General features: G+C 30.9%; 2 protein-coding genes across 4 annotated transcripts; one reads left to right on the top strand and one right to left on the bottom strand.

The window, feature by feature from the left end:
- Positions 1 to 323: 323 nt before the first annotated feature.
- LOC110649929 (bZIP transcription factor 11) lies at positions 324 to 2094 on the bottom strand. Its single transcript, XM_021804681.2, has one exon. The coding sequence runs from the start codon at positions 1074 to 1076 to the stop codon at positions 621 to 623; it is 456 nt and encodes a 151-aa protein (XP_021660373.1). The 5' UTR covers positions 1077 to 2094; the 3' UTR covers positions 324 to 620.
- A 5134-nt stretch (positions 2095 to 7228) lies between these two features.
- LOC110649928 (uncharacterized) lies at positions 7229 to 17568 on the top strand. Of its 3 annotated transcripts, none has more exons than XM_058147179.1 (18): positions 7229 to 7452; positions 8096 to 8229; positions 8322 to 8716; positions 8803 to 8869; positions 8958 to 9112; positions 9243 to 9309; positions 9401 to 9795; positions 9867 to 9933; positions 10019 to 10188; positions 10270 to 10333; positions 10445 to 10785; positions 10862 to 11300; positions 11385 to 11482; positions 11639 to 11682; positions 12989 to 13163; positions 15933 to 16077; positions 16634 to 16761; positions 17293 to 17568. In XM_058147179.1, the coding sequence occupies exons 2-18, from the start codon at positions 8172 to 8174 to the stop codon at positions 17419 to 17421; spliced, it is 2937 nt and encodes a 978-aa protein (XP_058003162.1). In that variant the 5' UTR covers positions 7229 to 7452; positions 8096 to 8171; the 3' UTR covers positions 17422 to 17568. The 3 variants fall into 3 exon arrangements, with proteins under 3 accessions (XP_058003162.1, XP_058003166.1, XP_058003160.1); XM_058147183.1 differs by having other exon boundaries at positions 10264 to 10333; positions 17165 to 17516; XM_058147177.1 differs by having other exon boundaries at positions 7230 to 7452; positions 10264 to 10333.
- Positions 17569 to 19369: the final 1801 nt, after the last annotated feature.

Here is a 19369-nt window from a genome sequence, read left to right on the forward strand (position 1 = left end):
TTCCCTATTGCTATCTAATTAGTCAAAAGCATACAAATAAAACATACGAGCCACCCACAAGAAACGACTGCTGCATTTGTTTTTTATGCAACTTATGTGCTGATTATAATATTGAATTCAGTTGTTGTAATTTGATTTTCTTCCTTTATTAACATGAACATGAGAGAAGTTAGAAATACACAAATCTGAGCATAATAACCCTGTTTCAAGTCCATACAAAAGTAGGAATCATCGCCATTTATTCTAAGGCATTCATCTACTAGAGACTTGACCCAAGTAATAGAGAGCATTCACAGTAGTTGAATCAGCTGAAAAGCAAAAGCTGAGAGTAAAATAAAGCATTACATTAATTGATAACAGCAGAAAACTACAACATCATCAACTGCCCTTGAACCATGATAATACTATAGCAAACCACATTTACAGACCACTAATCACATCCTTGGTTCTTCTACATATCCCTTATTATTATTATTACTTAATTTTTAACCACTATCCAGTAACGTTTCTTAAGCTTTAAAAGCTACAAGGGCAGATTTTCTCTCTCTTCTCACTCTCTCTCTCTCTCTCTCTTTTCCATTCATCCACAGCAGTCGCAATAATCTGGAGATGGGTCTTAGCTAGTATTGAAAAATATCTGCAGAGGCCATTATAGGCTGATTCAGATATGGCATGTTCAGTGGGTTGAAGAAGCTATCAGCTGGCTCATTGAAAGTGCTTGAATCTCCATAAAGACCATTATTTGCACTCAGGAAGGAAATGATTTCATTCAAAGACTGCAATCTGTGGCTAAGCTCACCAATTTGAGCATTGAGTATAGAGTTATCAGCCTCTACGTTCAGGTACTGCTGAGTGGTGATATTGATGCTTGTGATAAGCTGGTGGTTCTCCTTACTCAGCTGAGCCACTTGTGCCATTAGATCATCCAAATGCTTTTGCTTTCTCATCCGAGACCTCCTTGCTGATTCTCGATTTGAGATCATCCTCTTCCTCTTCCTTTGATCCATCAATGCCTCTTCAGAACCTGAGTTCTGCATCAAACTTGACCCTGAAGATGTTCCACTGGAGGAAGCCATGAAAACGCCAACAAAACAAGTGCACAATTTTTTTTTTTTTTTAAACAAAATAAGAGCAATCAAGAGAGAGTTATAGCAGGACCCAAAACAGAAACAAACTCAGAAAAATGCAGATAATAGTAGTAATAGTAAAGATAAATATATAAATTTATAGTCTAAATTTCTGATTTGGAGCCAAAATCATGAAACGTAGTATAACCAGTAGAGGAAAACAACTGAGAACGATTGAACAAGATGGGTCCTGCGCCTATAGGTGGAATTGATCATAAACCCAGAAAGGAAGATTTCACTGAGAATTGGAGACATGAATCTCAAAAATCAAGAACAAAATATTTAGCATCAGGACAAACTTTAAAAACCCACAGAAGAAAGATATGCAAAATCTGCAGATTTATGCTTAAAACCAGTCTCAAAAACACCAACCCAGATTTGGCAACTTTTTGAGATTGGAAGGCAAGAAATCAACAGAGTGAAATCAAGAACTTATATGAAAGATAAAGAAGCGGACACTTGATTTTGGATCAGGAAATTGAAATCCAAGATCAAGATTAAAGAAAAATAAATGGAAGGTGACGGCTTCAGTTCAAATCAAGCAAGAGTTTTGAGAAAAATATCTTGAAGAAAGAAAAAATAGCACAGAAAGATGCCAAATTTTGCTGAGGGGAGGAAAGAAAAGGGGAAGAGGGCTTAGAGCATGGAAGCTGTGGGATTTATAGGCAAAAAGAGACCCACTAGACCAGTAAGTTGATGGTAAAAAATTATTTCAAAAACATGCAAGAAAAAAAAATCTAAGCTAAGAAAAGGAGAAAATAAAGGGGAAAAAAAAAACCCCTCTGAGAAAAAGTTCTTGGAAAAAGCTGATGGGGACATGTGAGGTGGGAGAGAGATACAGATAGAGAGAGAGAGAGAGAGAGAGAGGGGGGGAAGAGGACTGCACAACTGTCCAGATCCAGCTGGGAACCAACAATTTCTTGTTACATCAAAGATGGTGGTGGGTTGTTAAATTCATCTGAAGATCTCACTGTGGAGTAAAGTTGAAGATTACATATACTGCTGATCCTAGCCATTTTGCTTTGCTTGCTCTTTATAAAATCATCTTTCTTCCTTTATTTCTTTTTTAACTTTTCTTCAATATATTTTCTTATGATTGAGATCACTGAAATGAGATGATGTCAATTTATTTATTTTTTTATTTTAATAAATATTAATTATTTTAATAATTATTAAAATAAAAATATTTAATAAAAATAATTATTAAATTAATAATTAAATATAATAATAATAAAAAAATTTTAACCTCTAAAAAATAAGAAAATTTTTTTATAAATTATTTTTTTAATTTTTAAATATTAATATAAATATTATATTATCAAATTAATACTATATCACCAATAATATAAATAAAAAAAATTAATTTTAATTAAAATATTAAATATTATTTTAAAAATTATTATTAAATAAAATATAATAAAATTTTAAATAAATATAAAAAATTTAATATTAAAATAAAAATTAAACATTTAATTTTTCATTTAATTAAAAAATTTTAATATATAAATTTTAATATTTAAATTAAATTAAATTAAAATTAAAATTTTTAAATTAGTCTTTCTTGATAATTATAAGAATGAAATTAAACATTTTCTAAAAAAAATGGTAACATCATCAAGAGACGGGTTGCTTTGCTGAAAGCAGGTGATCTGTGTACGGTGCAAGCCAGCATGATCACACATCCCCAAATGTGGCCTTAGTTTCATCACCAAAAAAGAAAAGAAAAGTGTTCCAGAAAAGAGTCATAGAGAAGAACCGTGGTGGAGGAGTCGTGACGTGAGTCACTTAGAAAAATGCAAATCTAGGGATGTAGGTGGTGGCAGTGGTATCCCCTGTTTTTTTTTTTATATCATTAACCTTGGAATGCGAGCTCTGAATTCTCCATAATGGTCATGGGTTTTACGGCATCCATCAATAGTTGCAGTTCTGACAGTGGTGGGTGGTGCCCTACTGTTCTTCTGCAATTTGGGCTGTGCTTTAAAACTTTTTTTTTTTTTTAATTACAGAAAATGCTTCTAGATCTCAAAAACGTACCCCATTTTTCTAACTATTTTCCCATATCCATGATAGAAATTATGTCAAAGATATTTATAAATATTTTTATTAAGATATATTTTCATATTTTTTTATTTTAAAATTAAAATTTATTTTATATAACTGAAAAATATTAAAAAATTTAAATTTTTAAAAATTTATATTTAATTCTTTACTTCTCTTCACTCAATTCTTTTCATTTTTATGATAAACTCTTTTAAATCATCCGTATTATATTTATGAATTATAATGATAATAATTAAATAATTAATATATTTCACTAGTTGAAAATTTTAATAGACTAATTTATAATTGGAGATTGTTAAGAGTCTCATGAGTTTATAAAGATTAAGGATCAATTAATTAATTTGTTAGTTTAAATTTTTAACAATAGTTAGTTTAAGCCTAATTAAGTTCTATAAAAATGACTTATTTATTTGTAATAATTTTTAAATTTATAAATTAAAAAATAATTAATTTTTTTTATTTTAATATTTATAAATTTTACACTTATAAACTAATTTAATTAATTATTTTATTATATTATTCTCATTTAATTTTTAAAATTTTATTTTCAATATCATTTTAATATCATTTTTAGTTATTTTAATAATAAATATATTTATAAATTTTTTTTATTAAACACGTTAACTATTTATCAGTCACTTATAAGCACTTTAATTAAATACATAGTTACTTAAAATTTTAAACACTTATAAACTCAAGTTAATTTTTATAAATTAACCCAAATACTCTCTTAATATTACTCTTACCTCATACCTATTTTTATTTACCCCACTCATTCAATTCAATAATTAAAGTGTAAAAAAATTAATCAACAATTTAATTTATTTAAATATAAATTAAAAGTATTTAAAAATCTTTTAGTTATACACTTCAATTTTGAATTAGTTCTAAAAAATTTATGCAAGAAAATTTATTTTGTTATTTTAAATTAAAATTTCATTTAAATTGGACAAAAAAAGGTTATATCAATCATCTTCTCATAAGATAGTAATAATAGCCCAGTTGAATAAGAGGCTGTGCCTTGGAAGAAAAATGGGAGAATGGGTTTAGTGGCTGCTTACAGAATGTGATAATATTGGGTCAAGGGTTGTCCTAATCATTCAGATTTAACAACACCAACCCATTTTTAAGGATTTCCCTTACTTCACTCTTATCCTTTTGTTTTTTACCCTTTGATGTAATGTCAACTACTGCATAGATATTTTTGGTATGGCTGCTGTGGGAAAATATTTTTTTAAATATATTACTTATAAAATATTAAAAAAAATTAAAATTAAAATTAAATTTAAAATAATAAATTTTAATTATAATAGGCTTTTAAATTTAATATTAAATAGACACTTTATTATTATTAGGTGGAAAAGGTTGTCTTTAAATTTTATATTATTAATCAAATTATTGAGTTTAATTTTAAAAGAAAATAATTTACATAAAGATTAAAATATTTATATAATTTATTTTATTTTTTACATTAAAATAAATTTAAAATTACTTAGATATATAATTATTTTTTTATTACACAAAAAAGAAAAGGAGAAAATGAATCTGAATCTCTCAACCTGCCACTGCTTAAAACATTTAATTGCTAAATCTTAAGAGTTAGTCTAATTTATTGGTTTTCAAGATAAAATTATTCTTTTAAAAATAAATTTAAAAATATTATTTTATTATTTTAACATTATAAAAATTCTTTGGCAGCAAGGAATCCATTAAATATTCTATGAAGAGAATCAAGATTAGCAGCCAGAGCAGTAAATTTACAAGTGATTTTACTAGCCCACAGTGTTTCTTTTTCAAACTGAATTTTAAAGCTAGGCAAGATTGCAAATCATAAACCCCACTGGAATGTGATGTCTCATAGTCAGAATACCATTATCCTTGTCGCCAATATAGAGTTGTCTTTCTATTCTGTGGACAAGTACAACTGTATTAAATAAATAAAATGTGATTCTTCTTCCAAAAAGGAAATTTCCTTCTTGTTGAAGCAAAGTATCTGTGGAAATTGGAGCAAGCAGCAGCCAGCAGCACCAGTAGCAGCCAGCAGCCACTTGATATACTATTTTTTTTTTTTTGAAAAATTATCATTTAATCTTTTTTATCTTAATAAAATCAGCTATGTAATCTTATATTTAAAAAAAAATACTATTTTTAGTATTTTTATTAAAATTTTTTATTAGTTAATAAATTTAACTATTAGTTAAATTATTATTTAATTTTTTATTTTAATAAAATTAATTAATTAATCAATATTTCTTGAAAAGCACTATTTTAAAAAATATATTCTTGTATGAAAATAAAAATTTTATTATATAAAGATTAAATTTGAATTTTATTTTTTTATTATTCAAATATTTTTATTTAATTTCTTAAGTATTATTTTTGTGTTTTTTCTATTGAAAAATAATTTTTTTAAATTATTACATTAATTACTTGTAGATGTAGGGGAACTTGTAACCTTACTATTTTTTATCAATTAGAGAATGAGGGAGACAAGAGTGTGCATGTAAAAGAAAAGAAAGATGAAAAGAGAGGGAAAAAAAAAGGATAAAAGAGAAATAAGGGTTTGCATTAAAAAAAATAATTAGAGGGACTGAAGAGTTAACTAATCTAAATTATAGAGAATAAAAAATATATTTTTTAAAATATAGAGATTAATTAATTAATTTTAGTAAAATAAATGAACAAAATAATACTTTGAGTGACATTTAAATCTATTGACTATTAAAAAAATTAACAAAGAGATTGAACAATCAAACAAACTAAAATAGTGTGTGTTTTAAAATAAAAAGACTAAATAATTAATTTTATTAATATATAAATATTAAATAATAAATTTCCTTTTTTTTTTTATACCAAAGAATCCTTGCTCTCCTTTATTGACAGGTAGGGTCAAACAAAGATTTTGAATCAAAATTTTTTACAAAGACCCTTTTTCTTTTTTTCTTTTTTTTTTTAATGCCCTTTTAGGTCCATATACATTTGCATTTTGTAATGGTCAACTTGAAGGAAAGAAGTGCTTTAACTTTCTGGGCAGGACCCTACCAAATTAAATCATACACCAAGTGCAAGTGCAAGGGGAAGAAAACTACTATTGTTTTGAGAAACTTGGAACCAAAGGATTTGGAGGGCTTTTGGCTTAATTATTTACTTTTAATTTTTAATTTAAAATATATATTTTTAATTTATAAATTAATTTAAAAATAAATAATTCATTATTTAATAAAATTATTCAAAATTAATTTTTAAATAATTTAATTATTTAATTAAAAAGTGATAAAAATTAACTTAATTTATCAAAATGATAAAAAATAATATATTATTAAAGTTATGGTTATTAAAACTAGGATAATAATGATATTTTAAAAAATTATTAGGATAATATAATCTCTTACTAAGTTAAAATATAATTTTAAAATAAATAAATAAGTCATATTTCACTTATTACTTATTTTAATAGTTTTTTTTACCTTATATGTCAAATTTAATTACTAAACTAGTTATGATTTTTAACTTATAAGTAAATTTGATCGACTTATAAATCAAATCAAACACTTTTTTGATGAGAATAACTTAGTACAGTGTTCAAAAATTAATTCATAGGATTAAAATTGATAACATTATAGATATAAAATTCAAAAAATATCAAATGACTCCTCATTTAACAAAATGAGAGCATGTATAGTCAGTGTAATTGTTGTATGTATAATAGATTATAAATTAATATAATTTATTTATAAATTTAATTATTAAAAATTTTAAATTAAATTTATTTTTTTAATGTGGTTCAAAAGATTATAAATTTTTTAATAATTTAAATGGCCATTTTTATTTAATTTTATTAAATTTTAGACTATTAAATTATTTTCATAAATTTAAAAGTTTAAGCGGGCTATTTAATTTGATTTGAACTTGGCCCATTTCTATGGGCTTAAAAGGCCCTTCATGTGTGACTCTTTTTTTAAATATTATTCTCTTTGATTAGATCCTTTTAAAACAATACCCCAGCCCACATATATATAGGAAAAATTATAACCTTAAAAATTCTCCTCTCTTAATCTCTTCTTCACCCATTCTCCGCTCAAGCTCAAGGATTCTCTATCCGGGTACTCTCTCTTCTTCTCCTCCTCCTTTTGCTTTCTCCTCTGTAGACCGTTGTTGTTTCTCCTCCTCCTTCTCTTGTCGGCCGGTTCAACTATTACAACAGGTGCATAACGGCCTTTACACACCATTCTGATTCTGTTCTGGCGTGAGAGACGACGCAGAGGTAGTATATCGGTCAATATCGTATAGTCGCATTCAAAATCCAATATTTATTTATTTTAGGTTTCGATAGAATATAATGTTTTCCGGCCATGATAGAGCTGTTGCATAATTCATTAGCATGTAATAATAATAGTTTATAATCCCAAACTAGTTGGGTATCTCTGCTTGAGACCCATTTTGCATCAATATTCAAAAATTATGAATTTTTTAATAATATTTTCCCCACGTCATTTATGTTGTATATGCGTAAATAGGATTTTATTTAGCATCTGGACTTGATTTTGTTTGTGTATATACAATTAGAGATAGAATTAGACGTTTAAATATGTTCAATTGCATTGTTTTTCAAGAAATAAATCATTGGCATAAGGAACTATCACCTACACAAAGATACTTGAAGAGGAGTTATAAGATTTTCAACTAGTCATTAGTTTTTATTGTCATTGTCTTTGAAGTGATTTATCATACATGTTGTGTTGAACACAACTTTTGAAAGGGTTTATTTTGCTTCAAACAAATGGGCCTTAATTTGAAGTACAATAGGAATAAGAAAGTTTGTTTCTTGAGGCAGACAGCCTATGCCTGGCAGTGCAAAGATAACACTTGCATTTAGCTCAATCAACTTCTTTTTTTTTTTTTGGTAGCTTGCTGGAAGATTGGTGGTGTGTTGGGTTTTTTGAGCTTCTCCACGATTTAGATATATTGGTACTAGTTGATTTGATGGATTCTGATTTGGACCCTTTTGACGGTATATTTTCGGAACCAGATTTTGCCCATGGTAAGTGATTCCTGGAAATCATCGTATTGTTGCTCTATTTTTGGCTTACATTTGCTGAAAGGTGTGGGTTTACTTGACATTAAATTTGTTAGCGGCCAGGGCTGGTGGGAAGTTTCAACCAAGGGCCAAGCCACGAGCAAGGAAGGTGACATCCACATCACTTCCTTCTGTGCCCCCAAGCATTGCCAAGGAAAGTTCTGTTTCATCGTTCCCAACTACATTGGACACAATAAAACCTGCTGTGTCTGTTGATCCTGTGGATGATAGATTGACAAACCTAGTTGGTTCTTCTTTGGTTTCATCGTCAAGGTCACTTGGGAGCAAAGAACACTTGGAAAACCATGACAATAACCTGACATGTCAACCAGTGAACTCTTCAACCGAAACTGTTGAAAGAAGAGAGGATCTAGCTTCTCCAGATTGTCTGCCTTCAGAGGTTGTAGTGACTAATGGCAACAAGAATGGAGATTCTAACTTCATAACCGAGGTAAATTTTTACATCTGCCCTTCCTTATACCATTCTAGCGCAAATGACAAGTTTAATTACCACAATGAAAATTCTAGTCATTTTAGGCAGGTTCTTCTGGGCTTGATTTGGACACTTTTGCTGGCATTGTTCCTGATACTACTCTAAGTGCAGGTAAGTTGTAACATTTACTACTGTCATATTGTGTATGAAATTTTATCCTTTCTTAATGAGACATAGTGACAACAATTGTTTTATGCAGAGGAAAACCCTCAAATTACAAGGGAAACTATTGCCTCAATAACTTTGAAGCTTCCTGATGCTTCAAATTTTCAGTCCATTGCAGTATTCAACCCCTCATCAAGAGAACATGTGCCCAAAGAGGATATGAGCTCCAATGATGCTCAGCTTGCAGAGGTGAAGTCCAACAGCCATGTTCAAAAGCCTTCTGACTTTGGAGAATGTTTGATTTTCTGTTTCTATTTAATTTCATATTACATTTACAAGATTTATGGAATATTTACAGGGAAAATTATGTTGGTTGTAGGTCAATTCAATAGGGCTTGATTTGGACCCATTTGATGATATTGTTCTCCCACCTGCTATAAGCAATGGTAATTAACACTCTGCAATTATTGGCTTCTGTTATTTTAGCTGGCTTTATGCTTCAAGGAGATTAGTTGTTGATGTTAGTTTCTGTTGCAGTGAGGGCTGGTGGCAAATTTCAACCTAGGGGAAAGACCCGGCTGAGGAAGGGAACATCTGAGGCTGTTGCTTTTGCTGTTTCTGGTGCTACAGTGGAAGGGCCGGCTAGAGTAGTGTCCACTGTCTCAAATAACCTGCAGTCTTCTAAATTTATTAATGTTGGAGATGGTAGATTGATGGATTCAGTTTATTCATCTTTAACTACCCTGGAGAGCATGGAAAACAAAGAGGTCTCGAGAACTGATCACTGCACAAATTCTGGAGTTGTATTATCCAATGTTGACAGAAGTTCAGGTTTAGCAAATTATTCCCATTTAGTTGCCTCTGATGATGCTCTGCATTTAGGTGTTGTTGACAGAGATTCACATTCTGGGTTGGGAAAATCAATGGGAGAGGTAAGAAAACTGTTTTTCTGTTTCTTATGCTAGTGTTTTTCACAATATTTTGACAAATCCTATAATTTCAGAATGCAGACATATTTTCAGAGTTGGAATATATTCATGATTTTGTTACCCATTCCCCAAGCAGGACAGGTGAGTTGTGAAAAGTTCCTGTAACTTCTTTAACCATCTCATTTGAGTCTTGAATAACGATGGAGAGAAATTTTTTTACCTCCAGAAATTCCACTTGCTACTTCAAATGAGGAGGAAACAGAGGGACATTCTAGATTTCTGGCTCAAAATTCTGTTAATTCTTCAGCACTCGGTGCATGCAGTCAGGCAATCCTAAATGCAGTAACTTGTAATGGAACTGCTCTTCAGACTGATAATGGAAAGCCGAAGTCAGAGGTAAGGATCTGTGCTTCTCTTAATTCCAGTTCTTGTTTGAGAGTATTTAGTTTGATTTGGTCATCACTTGGTTAGTTTCAGGAACAAGGATCGTTCGCTAACTTGAAAAGTTTTGACAATTTGTCTGAGTCTGCCGTTGCATTGGGTATGTTCAAAACTAGCTGCCTGTGTTGTACAGACATTGTTTTGTGTTGTTCTTTCTTTCTTCTTTTTTACCTTTTTTTTGTTGCTTTGTACTAAGTCCTTGTCATTTTAGAACATTGTACCAGAGAAATCCAGCCAAAACCCATGGTACAAAATGGCAAAGATAAACCTAGTACTAGCATCCTTCCAGATGCAGTGGAGTCTATTGTGCCTCCACCAAATGCTCAGTTTGATCCTTCTGAAAATGTGTACATTGATGAGGGCTCACTTCCTAACTTTCCATCAGAGGATGTTCTTGATTATTCATCCATGAGCTTTAGCAATTTTATTTCCCCGGATCCTACTACATCCGAGTTTCCAATGAATGAAGAAAGAATAATTGCAGAAGCTTCTTGCTCCGGTGACCAAAATATCTTGCACCAAGAAGATATTCCTGGAGTGCCTGCAAGGGAGGTAACATTTCAAGTAAATAAAATGCTCTTCTAAGCTGTGTTGATCTGGTCTTAACTTCATTTAGTTTTCTTCGTAGAGTTCCAAGAATGGAAAAATAAAGTCTTCTTCAGTATCAAAGCTTTCTCAGAATTCGAAACAATCTTCCTTAGTTGGTGAGATGAATGAAAGTGGCAAATCAGGAAGGCAGTTGAGAAAAAGGATTGCTGCTTCGCAACTTGATGCGCCGGAGGATGAAGCCCTTGATAGTGATGGCTTCCCTTCTGAACCTCCTAGTAATTCTATAGCGGATGAAGGAGATAATGATTATGATTATAGAGTGGATGAAGATAATGATAATGAAGATAGAGTGGAAAATACATCTATCAATAAAAGAGCTTCAAAAAAGTCAAAGAAAACTGCAGCTGAACAGGAAAAAAAACCTGTTAGAAGACGTAAGAGGGACAATGGTCCACCAGAACAGTCAAATCAACAGCCACGCAAGAAGTTTTCTCATTCCACTCTTCGTAAAAACAGATGTAAGTTTCAATATTATACATTAATTAACTTGAAAGATTATGGATTCTTATCTTTATGTTACTTAATTTCGTTCTTTTATGCAGTAAAAGGTTTACTTAGCATACCAGAAGATGAAATTGATTTTCAGAAGATGCCTTTCAAAGATATTATTTTGCTTGCAGGGCACAAGGAGAGTTTAGCTGTATGTACTCTGTTTCCTAGCTTTTGTGATGATATTTTTTTTGAAGTTGCTGCGATTTGGTTTATAATAGCATTTTTAATAGACTTATCCATTTTATGTTCGTGGACTATTCACTCAAGTTGTCTCCACTTGACCTTTGTTCCTTCTTTCTTGCAGACTAAAGAGGCAAAAGCTTCAAAGAATGCCTCAACCAATAAAAGGTAGGAATTTAATAACAAGAGGCATATATAGCTGAGTTTTATGTTCTTGAGCTAGCAATTGTTGCATATGTGAATTAACATATATACATGCACTATTTTGGGTATAAATGAAATCCACAGTTTCTTTGGCTGTATACACACTAACATGACACGTTAATTCTGATGTATATCCTTTATTACTCAATAATTTATGAACTCTTCTGGATGGCTAGTGGCATCAGAGGAAGACCATATAGAGCTTTCAGATCTAAATACAGATTCATGTTTTGCAAGTGTCAGTTTCATTCTGAGCAATTCAGTTGGTAATGGGTTGTAAACAACAGGTCAACAGCATATTTTTCTTGTCCCATTCACCAACAAAAGAAAAGGAGGGAGTAGGGAAAGAAAATCCTTTCTACTGTGTATGAATGCAATGTTGAGGATATTAGGTTATATAGGCCATATAGAGCTTTCAGATCTAAATACAGATTCATGTTTTGCAAGTGTCAGTTTCATTCTTAACAATTCAGTTAGTAATGGGTTGTAAACAACAGGTCAACAGCATATTATTCTTGTCCCATTCACCAACAAAAGAAAATCCTTTCTGCTATGTCAATTGCGGGTGCAAAATTACTGTAGATAAAGTGATGAAAACTAAAATAAAAAGATGTTCTACCTAATAAATGATAAAGCATGCCTCTTTTAATTGAACTCTAGAATATAATGTGTGTGTGTATATGGATATGTATATGTATGTTTTGGTCTAATTTTAAATCAGATTTGTGATTTGATGTTTTCTGTGTGATTGCATGTGATGTGTAGATGGGAAATATAAAACTTGGGCTGGTTTTGAAATTCTTTTAACGAATCACCAGTAACTCTTTTTTTTATTTTTTATTTTTATTTTTATCGAAGTTGATCTGTGGAATTTGAAGAATTCAGAATATCAGACAATACTGTTATATGCCATTGCTGCTGGTTACATTCCGAAATTTCTTAATTTAAGTCCTGTTAGGGGCAGTGAGTGGGCTGCTTTTGACATCTGCCCCATGGGGCCCCAACCATGGTTTTGGGAAAGCTTATTTTGGAGCTTTCCTGGAACTGTGGCTGCCCAGCAGCAGAAGGTTAAAAGAAACAAAAAAAAAAAAAAAAGGCAAAAAGCATTTTGGAGAAACTAATCAAACTGGTCTGGTCCACAAATGGGCCTTTAGTGCAGAAAAATATAGTGCAGAAAAATATAGTGCTTGCTTGCTTATGAATGGTCCTTATTTGCTGTCATTTCTGTGTTTTATATGTCCAATCAATTTATATTTTGGTTGCCATGCAGCACTACCAATTCTTTCCATGGGAAGGATTCTCATAATGAAGAGGATATTGGTATTTCAGAGCAATACGGAGGCTGCGTTGATGATCAATCAAACTTCTTATTCAATTACCATTCCTTCATGGATAAAACACCAACTGCAAGATGGTCAAAACAAGACACAGAGTTGTTCTATGAGGTACCATGGCCCTAATTCTGCTTTGATTTATTAAATTTATTTTCTATACCATTTATGATCAAGATTTTACTGAAAAGAAAGCGAATAGATGTATTTGTTTCACATTTTGTACTAGATAGTTTTAGTTAATCTATGATGTTGGTTGGGCAGATCTCTAGCATTGCTTGTAGTGTTGAGTACTAAAGAGACCAAATAAACTGGAAAGTTATTTTTTGTGCTATGATATATAATTGCAAACCAAGGGTGTGAGGTATCCATCTACAGATGCATATAAATTGAAAGCACAGGTGTGGTGCATGGGAGATGGTGGTGCACTGTTACACTGGCCAAGTGGTTTTGTTCAGCTGTCTCTATACCTAAGGGTGTGTAATCGGTCAAATTAAACTGGGAAAACCAAATTACTGAATTATATATTTTGAAGAATTGAACTGAACCGATTTAAAGAGGCCAACTGGACTGAACCCATTTTCTTGGATCTGTTCTTCCTCCCATCTGCATGCTTCCATTCTCTCTGAAATCCCAAATTTCAAGCAAACTCAAAATTTTTAGCAATTTAATAACCCCAATCAAGCAAAGGCAACCAAAAAATTCTTACAGTGGGCATAGAATTAATGAAATTTCATCAAATACAAATTTGAGATTCCAAAAAATACTTGGATCAAAAGAAGCCAAAGGAGATAACACAGACAACAATGGAAATTTGGTATGCGGAGAAGAAAGAATCGCCAAGAGTTGAGAGAGAGCTGTGAGCAACAACACCACCATCTCCATTGGTGGATGGCAGCAACACGACTCTCTCTGTGAGCCGCGATCTGCAAATTGGTGCTCCTTCTGCAAGTCAATTATGTGCCTCTGGCTCTAGCATGCGATTCCAATTGTAAAAAAGCAAATCAATTGCATGCAAGGTGGAGCAATCAAAGATGCAAATCAACTGAATGAAGCAATCTAAGAAGCAAGAAGGTGAAGGATCTAGAGAAGAAGTCAACTGGATGATGGATTTGGAAACGGCAAGGAGGCAAGGAGTTGAGGTTGCGAGAGGAGGGGATAGAAACTGGAGTGACTGGATGGCAATGGATGATGAATTTCCAAACAGCAAGAAGAAGAAGAAGAAGAAGAAGAAGAAGAGTTATGGGAAGGGGAGGGCAGGAGTTGAGGTTGCTGGTGTCATGGGAGAGGGGGCTGAGACTTTGAGGCAAGCAGAGGAAGGAGAAGAAGTTAGGGTTAGTGTGGCTTTTATATGAAAGTAGGTGTGGGCTGGCCTTGCTGGGCGTTGTATTTGATTACAGAAGTGGGGTTGCAACTTGAAATGGAGCTGGTTTTTGGAGTCTTTGGGTTAGGTTGGAGAAAGGCCCATAATATATATAATCAGTAAGTTTTTTTACCCCAGTGTTTGGCAGAAATAACTGAACCAAACTGAAAATTGAACTTTTATAAGTATGATAAGAGAACCAACTTAAAAACTGAATTTCGGTTCGGTTTTTTGGTTCTAACCAATTTCTGCTCACCCCTATCTATACCTTCTTTTTTTCCCCTTCCAGTCAACCAGGAAAATTTTCACAACTTGTGGTTCTAAATATTTAGAGAACTTTCAGATCATTTTCTACTCTTCTGTATTGATAATACTCATAGTTCACAACAAGGTTGTACGGTAAAGAAAAGGATATGTACCCATTTCTAGAGTTGAACTTATGAAATTGATTATTAATTATTGTGGCCTTAAAGAGATGCACAGTACATAGCTATGGATAGATATGAGCAGTTTGTTAAAGCCTTTCCAATTAGAATAATGATCACAGTAAGGGAGAAAAGCACTATAGAAGGAATTTTATGTGGTTAAGTGATGTTACTATGTCCATAGAGAGCCAACTGTGTTTTTTGCTGTGAAGGATAAAGATACAAGCAACTAGTTATAGAAAAGCTAGAGTTTCCTTGTACTGCTAGGAATAGGAGAAATTCAATATTAAAAAAAATCCCCCATGATTAGAATCGCTTCTAAGCTGTACATACCAAAGGGGCTTTGGGACCCGAAAATGGATATTCTTCAAGCGTCTATGTTCCCTGAATGCAGCTAGTACACAACTAATTTCAAGGGTTATTGAATTTAAGTGGTTTGTAAATAATTTTTTGTTCTTTTGTTATTGTGAGCATATATAATAATCTAATTGCATTTATAATTTTGCTTATTTAACGCCCCCTCTAATTAGTTGCTGTCACCTTCAAACATCTAGAGTTAACTCAAGAGTTCCACTACCTTTGAATGCCAATGCTTTTTAATTGATTCGAGGATATTGCATATCCTTATGTCTGCTTGTGGCAAAGTTGATTGAACTGAATATTGTGTGTTTGCCATTTGGTAGGACTTACGGTTAGGGTGGGTTTTCATTTTTCAACCCTTTCTATATATCACATATAACTTGGTTGAATACATAAAGCAGAGATTTAGTTGGCAATAGAAACCCTGCTGGTGAGATAAAGTTGGAGCATTCGAGAAAGAATGTCGGAGAAAAGATATAAATTTTGAATATTTTCATTTTTGCTGATATTGTATAAATTTTAGATTGTGGATGACATCAGTTAAAAGAAAAAAAGTAATTTACTGAATGTGTTATCTATTTTCTCTTAGAATAATAAAGGAAATTGGTATATCTAAGTGTTGAAGGGTTATTGATCTGTGTATATTTTGCCTTTTCATATAATTCAATGCTTTACTGGAGTGTCTACTGCTTGTCTAAAATTTGAATTGATACATGCATCATTTTGTGATTTTAGGGAATTCGGCAATTTGGGACTGATCTATCAATGATACAACAACTTTTCCCTGGACGAACACGTCATCAAATAAAGTTGAAATTTAAGAAGGAGGAGCGTCAACATCCATTAAGGCTTTCTGAAGCTCTGAATAGTCGTGCTAAAGGTGAAACCAGTGTTCACTTGCCCCCTTTCTAATTTATGATCAAAGTTTAGTTGAACATAATTATTTCTATATTTTTCAAAGATTAACACGTTCAGCTTTAGCTTGGATCAATGTACAGGTAGTTCGCCTTATTTTCCAGCATTAGTTGAGGTTTTAGTTAAGTGAGAAGTGAATGCAGAATTTTGGATTTTTGTTTTGGCTTGTCATCAAAGGTGGTTGTTGACGCGTGACAGGCCCTGGACGTGTTTTTTTTATTAGTGTGCCTCAAAATAATTTTTGTAGTTTCATTGATGTGACTTGATATTAGAATTAGATTTCCAGAAAGTGTTGTCCTTTTCAGTATGCATGAATTGTGTAAACCTACAATCTCACCAGTGCGTCCGCACATATAGCAAAAGGTGGGAAAAGAACATGCACTAATGTATGACAGCATGTGGCTTATGTTGGACTTTCTTTTGCAGCAAGTTATTGTAAAATTTAAGTTATATTCAACTTGATTGCTGTGAGATGTGGGGTGTTGAAAGTTTTGGTGTTGTGACCTGATTTTCTTTTGCAGATCATTCGTATTATGAAAAAGTGATTGAGCAGCTGCAACAAGTTGCTGCTCAGGCGGAGCAAGAGTCTAACAGAGGTAACTCAGTCAGTTTGACAGATGAGGAGGCAGAGTTGAATCCTGAAACTAATGTAAGCATCTTGTTCTTTCCCTTGTATTCCTAAGAGATGATATATATGCTATTTACTATTATATTTCTTCATATGGAGTACTAAAATCACTCGGGAAAAATGTTGGAAGAAATTGAATTAACTGTTCTAAAATGATCTAGTCCTTTTAACTTTTGGTCTTGATCTTTTAATCTGCTCCAACTGTTAATATGGAGATGCAATTGCTTCTCATTTAAGTGAGAGACATACAAGTAACAGCATTTGACCAATGCTATGCGTCATGAAATGCTATTAGCAATCTAATTTGCAACAGGGAAATTGCCATGATGCAATTGCTTCTCATTTAAGTGAGAGACATACAAGTAACAGCATTTGACCAATGCTATGCGTCATGAAATGCTATTAGCAATCTAATTTGCAACAGGGAAATTGCCATTGGGGAGATAAGAGATTCCAGGGTTCATATGCTACATTTGAATTTTCTTTTTTTCACTAAAAAAAAGGGGAAAAAAAAAATCACATTTACCTATCCATTTGCATTGTTACTGGCAGGAAGAAGTGGCAAAATCTGATGAGCAAGATGAGGATGGAACAGTTGAAGATCAGGATGGAGATCCTCTGAAGTATGATGAAGATGATGATGACTTCGATCTATGGAGCTCATATAAAAGTGAATTTTGATTATCAGATTTAAGAGACGTATTTTTGTGTATATTGCTTTTTTTTTTTTTTTTCCCCTCTAATGTTAAAAATATTCATTTTCTTTTTACTGATAATAGATATTTTTATTTCATAAAATTAAACGAAATAAATAGTAATTGCTTTTAATATGATAAGATAAGAAATTAATAAAATAAATATTGTATTGTTCTGGATTAATTATTAAAATAATGTGAAAAAAATTATTTGCGAAAATAATGTGATCTTGAAAATAGGTAAATATTATATATGATCATTTGAGTATTATTAAAAAAGTTACTAAATTTTATTTTTTTTATAGAATTTACTAGATATCAATTTAATTTCATAAGTCACGAAAATTAAAAATTTTCAGATTAATTGATTGGTTTATCAATATTTTACAAATAAATTATTTTATTTTATTTTATTAATTTATTAAAAAAATTAATATACATAAAATGTATTTAGCTCTCTCTTAACTATTAAACTTCTTTATTTTCTCTTTTTTTTTTTCTTCACATTTGTAATCATTAATTAAGTAATTTTATTCATAAAATAAGTAATATGATAATAAATTAATTTAAAAATTTTTAATTTTAAATTATTATAATTTTTATAAAATTAAATTAAAATTTTATAAATTTTATAAAAAAATTTAAAATTTGACGACTTTTACGAAAGTATATAAAGTTGAGTGGTATTGGGTAACGATTACCCAAAAATAATGTATGCTAAACAAAAAAAAGGCAAATAAAATTAGCAGTCTCTGCCGGAAGAGGACATGTACGACTCTGCCGCAAAAGCTAGACTGGCGTTTTCACAGGAACTGTACCAGAAGCATGCGTTTTAATTCTACTCAGCAATAGAAAGGACCAGGAAGAGAATTGCTAGAATTACAGGAGTGGGTTGTGACTATCCAAATCAATAATTGACACTTGCAATACACTTTGATTAAGCCTGTTCTTACTTTAAAAAGAAAATTTATATTGAAATTTTTTAATTAAACAATAACTTACAACATCAAATATCTAATTCTAAGTTTTTCTCTTTTTTTACTTTAGTAATAAAATTAATTTTAAACATTTGTGCATATTACACAAAACCATGATCAACACTTATAATTAATCAAGATTTTAGTTTTATTTATTAAAAAATGAATTTATTTTAGAAAATAAATTATTTTTTATGAAGTAAATGGTAAAAATTTTACCTTCTTCAAAAACTTAAATCGACTCAATTTGTTTAGTTGAATATAAATTATGTTTTTTAAAAATTAAACTTAGTCTATCAGGTAAGTGATATACTTTTAATTATTGAATCAATTCAGGTTGAATTATAAATTAATTACAAACATCATATTACTATAAAAATATTATTTAAATTTTTATCTATAATAATTGATTATTAATTTCATATTAAAATGATAAATTGTTGCTTTTAAAAGCATTATTATGTAATTAATCCTATTGGGCTTGTTTGAGATGGAAGCATTCACATAGGGGACTGTAATTGCAATATAAGGAGCAAAGTCCTCTCCAAACTTGAATAGTTTAGTATTAGAAAGTTGAGAGAGCTGATGTGGCTTCAACCACATCTTAATTTATTATAGGTAAGTGACCTAATTAAGTCATAATTTATTCTGGTAAGTAACCTAATCAATTCTTAATTCCAACTCATCCATGTGTCAAGCAGTTGAATTTTTTTGTGGTTGGCATTGGCAATGAGTAAGAAGCTTTCCTATTTAGCAAACTAGATTTCATATCTGACCGTGAAGGTTTGAACTCATTATATAACATATAATAGACTCATATTTGAATAAAAAGTATGATTATATTAAATTCTACTCTTGAAGGAAATTTAATTAAAGTAAAATTTGAAATCTCTAATAAGATGAAATGAAATTCTAGTATTTTAAGTGGTTTTGTATCAAATAGGTACAATAAAATTT

Source organism: Hevea brasiliensis, chromosome 1, assembly GCF_030052815.1.
Source record: "Hevea brasiliensis isolate MT/VB/25A 57/8 chromosome 1, ASM3005281v1, whole genome shotgun sequence".
Lineage (NCBI taxonomy): Eukaryota > Viridiplantae > Streptophyta > Magnoliopsida > Malpighiales > Euphorbiaceae > Hevea > Hevea brasiliensis.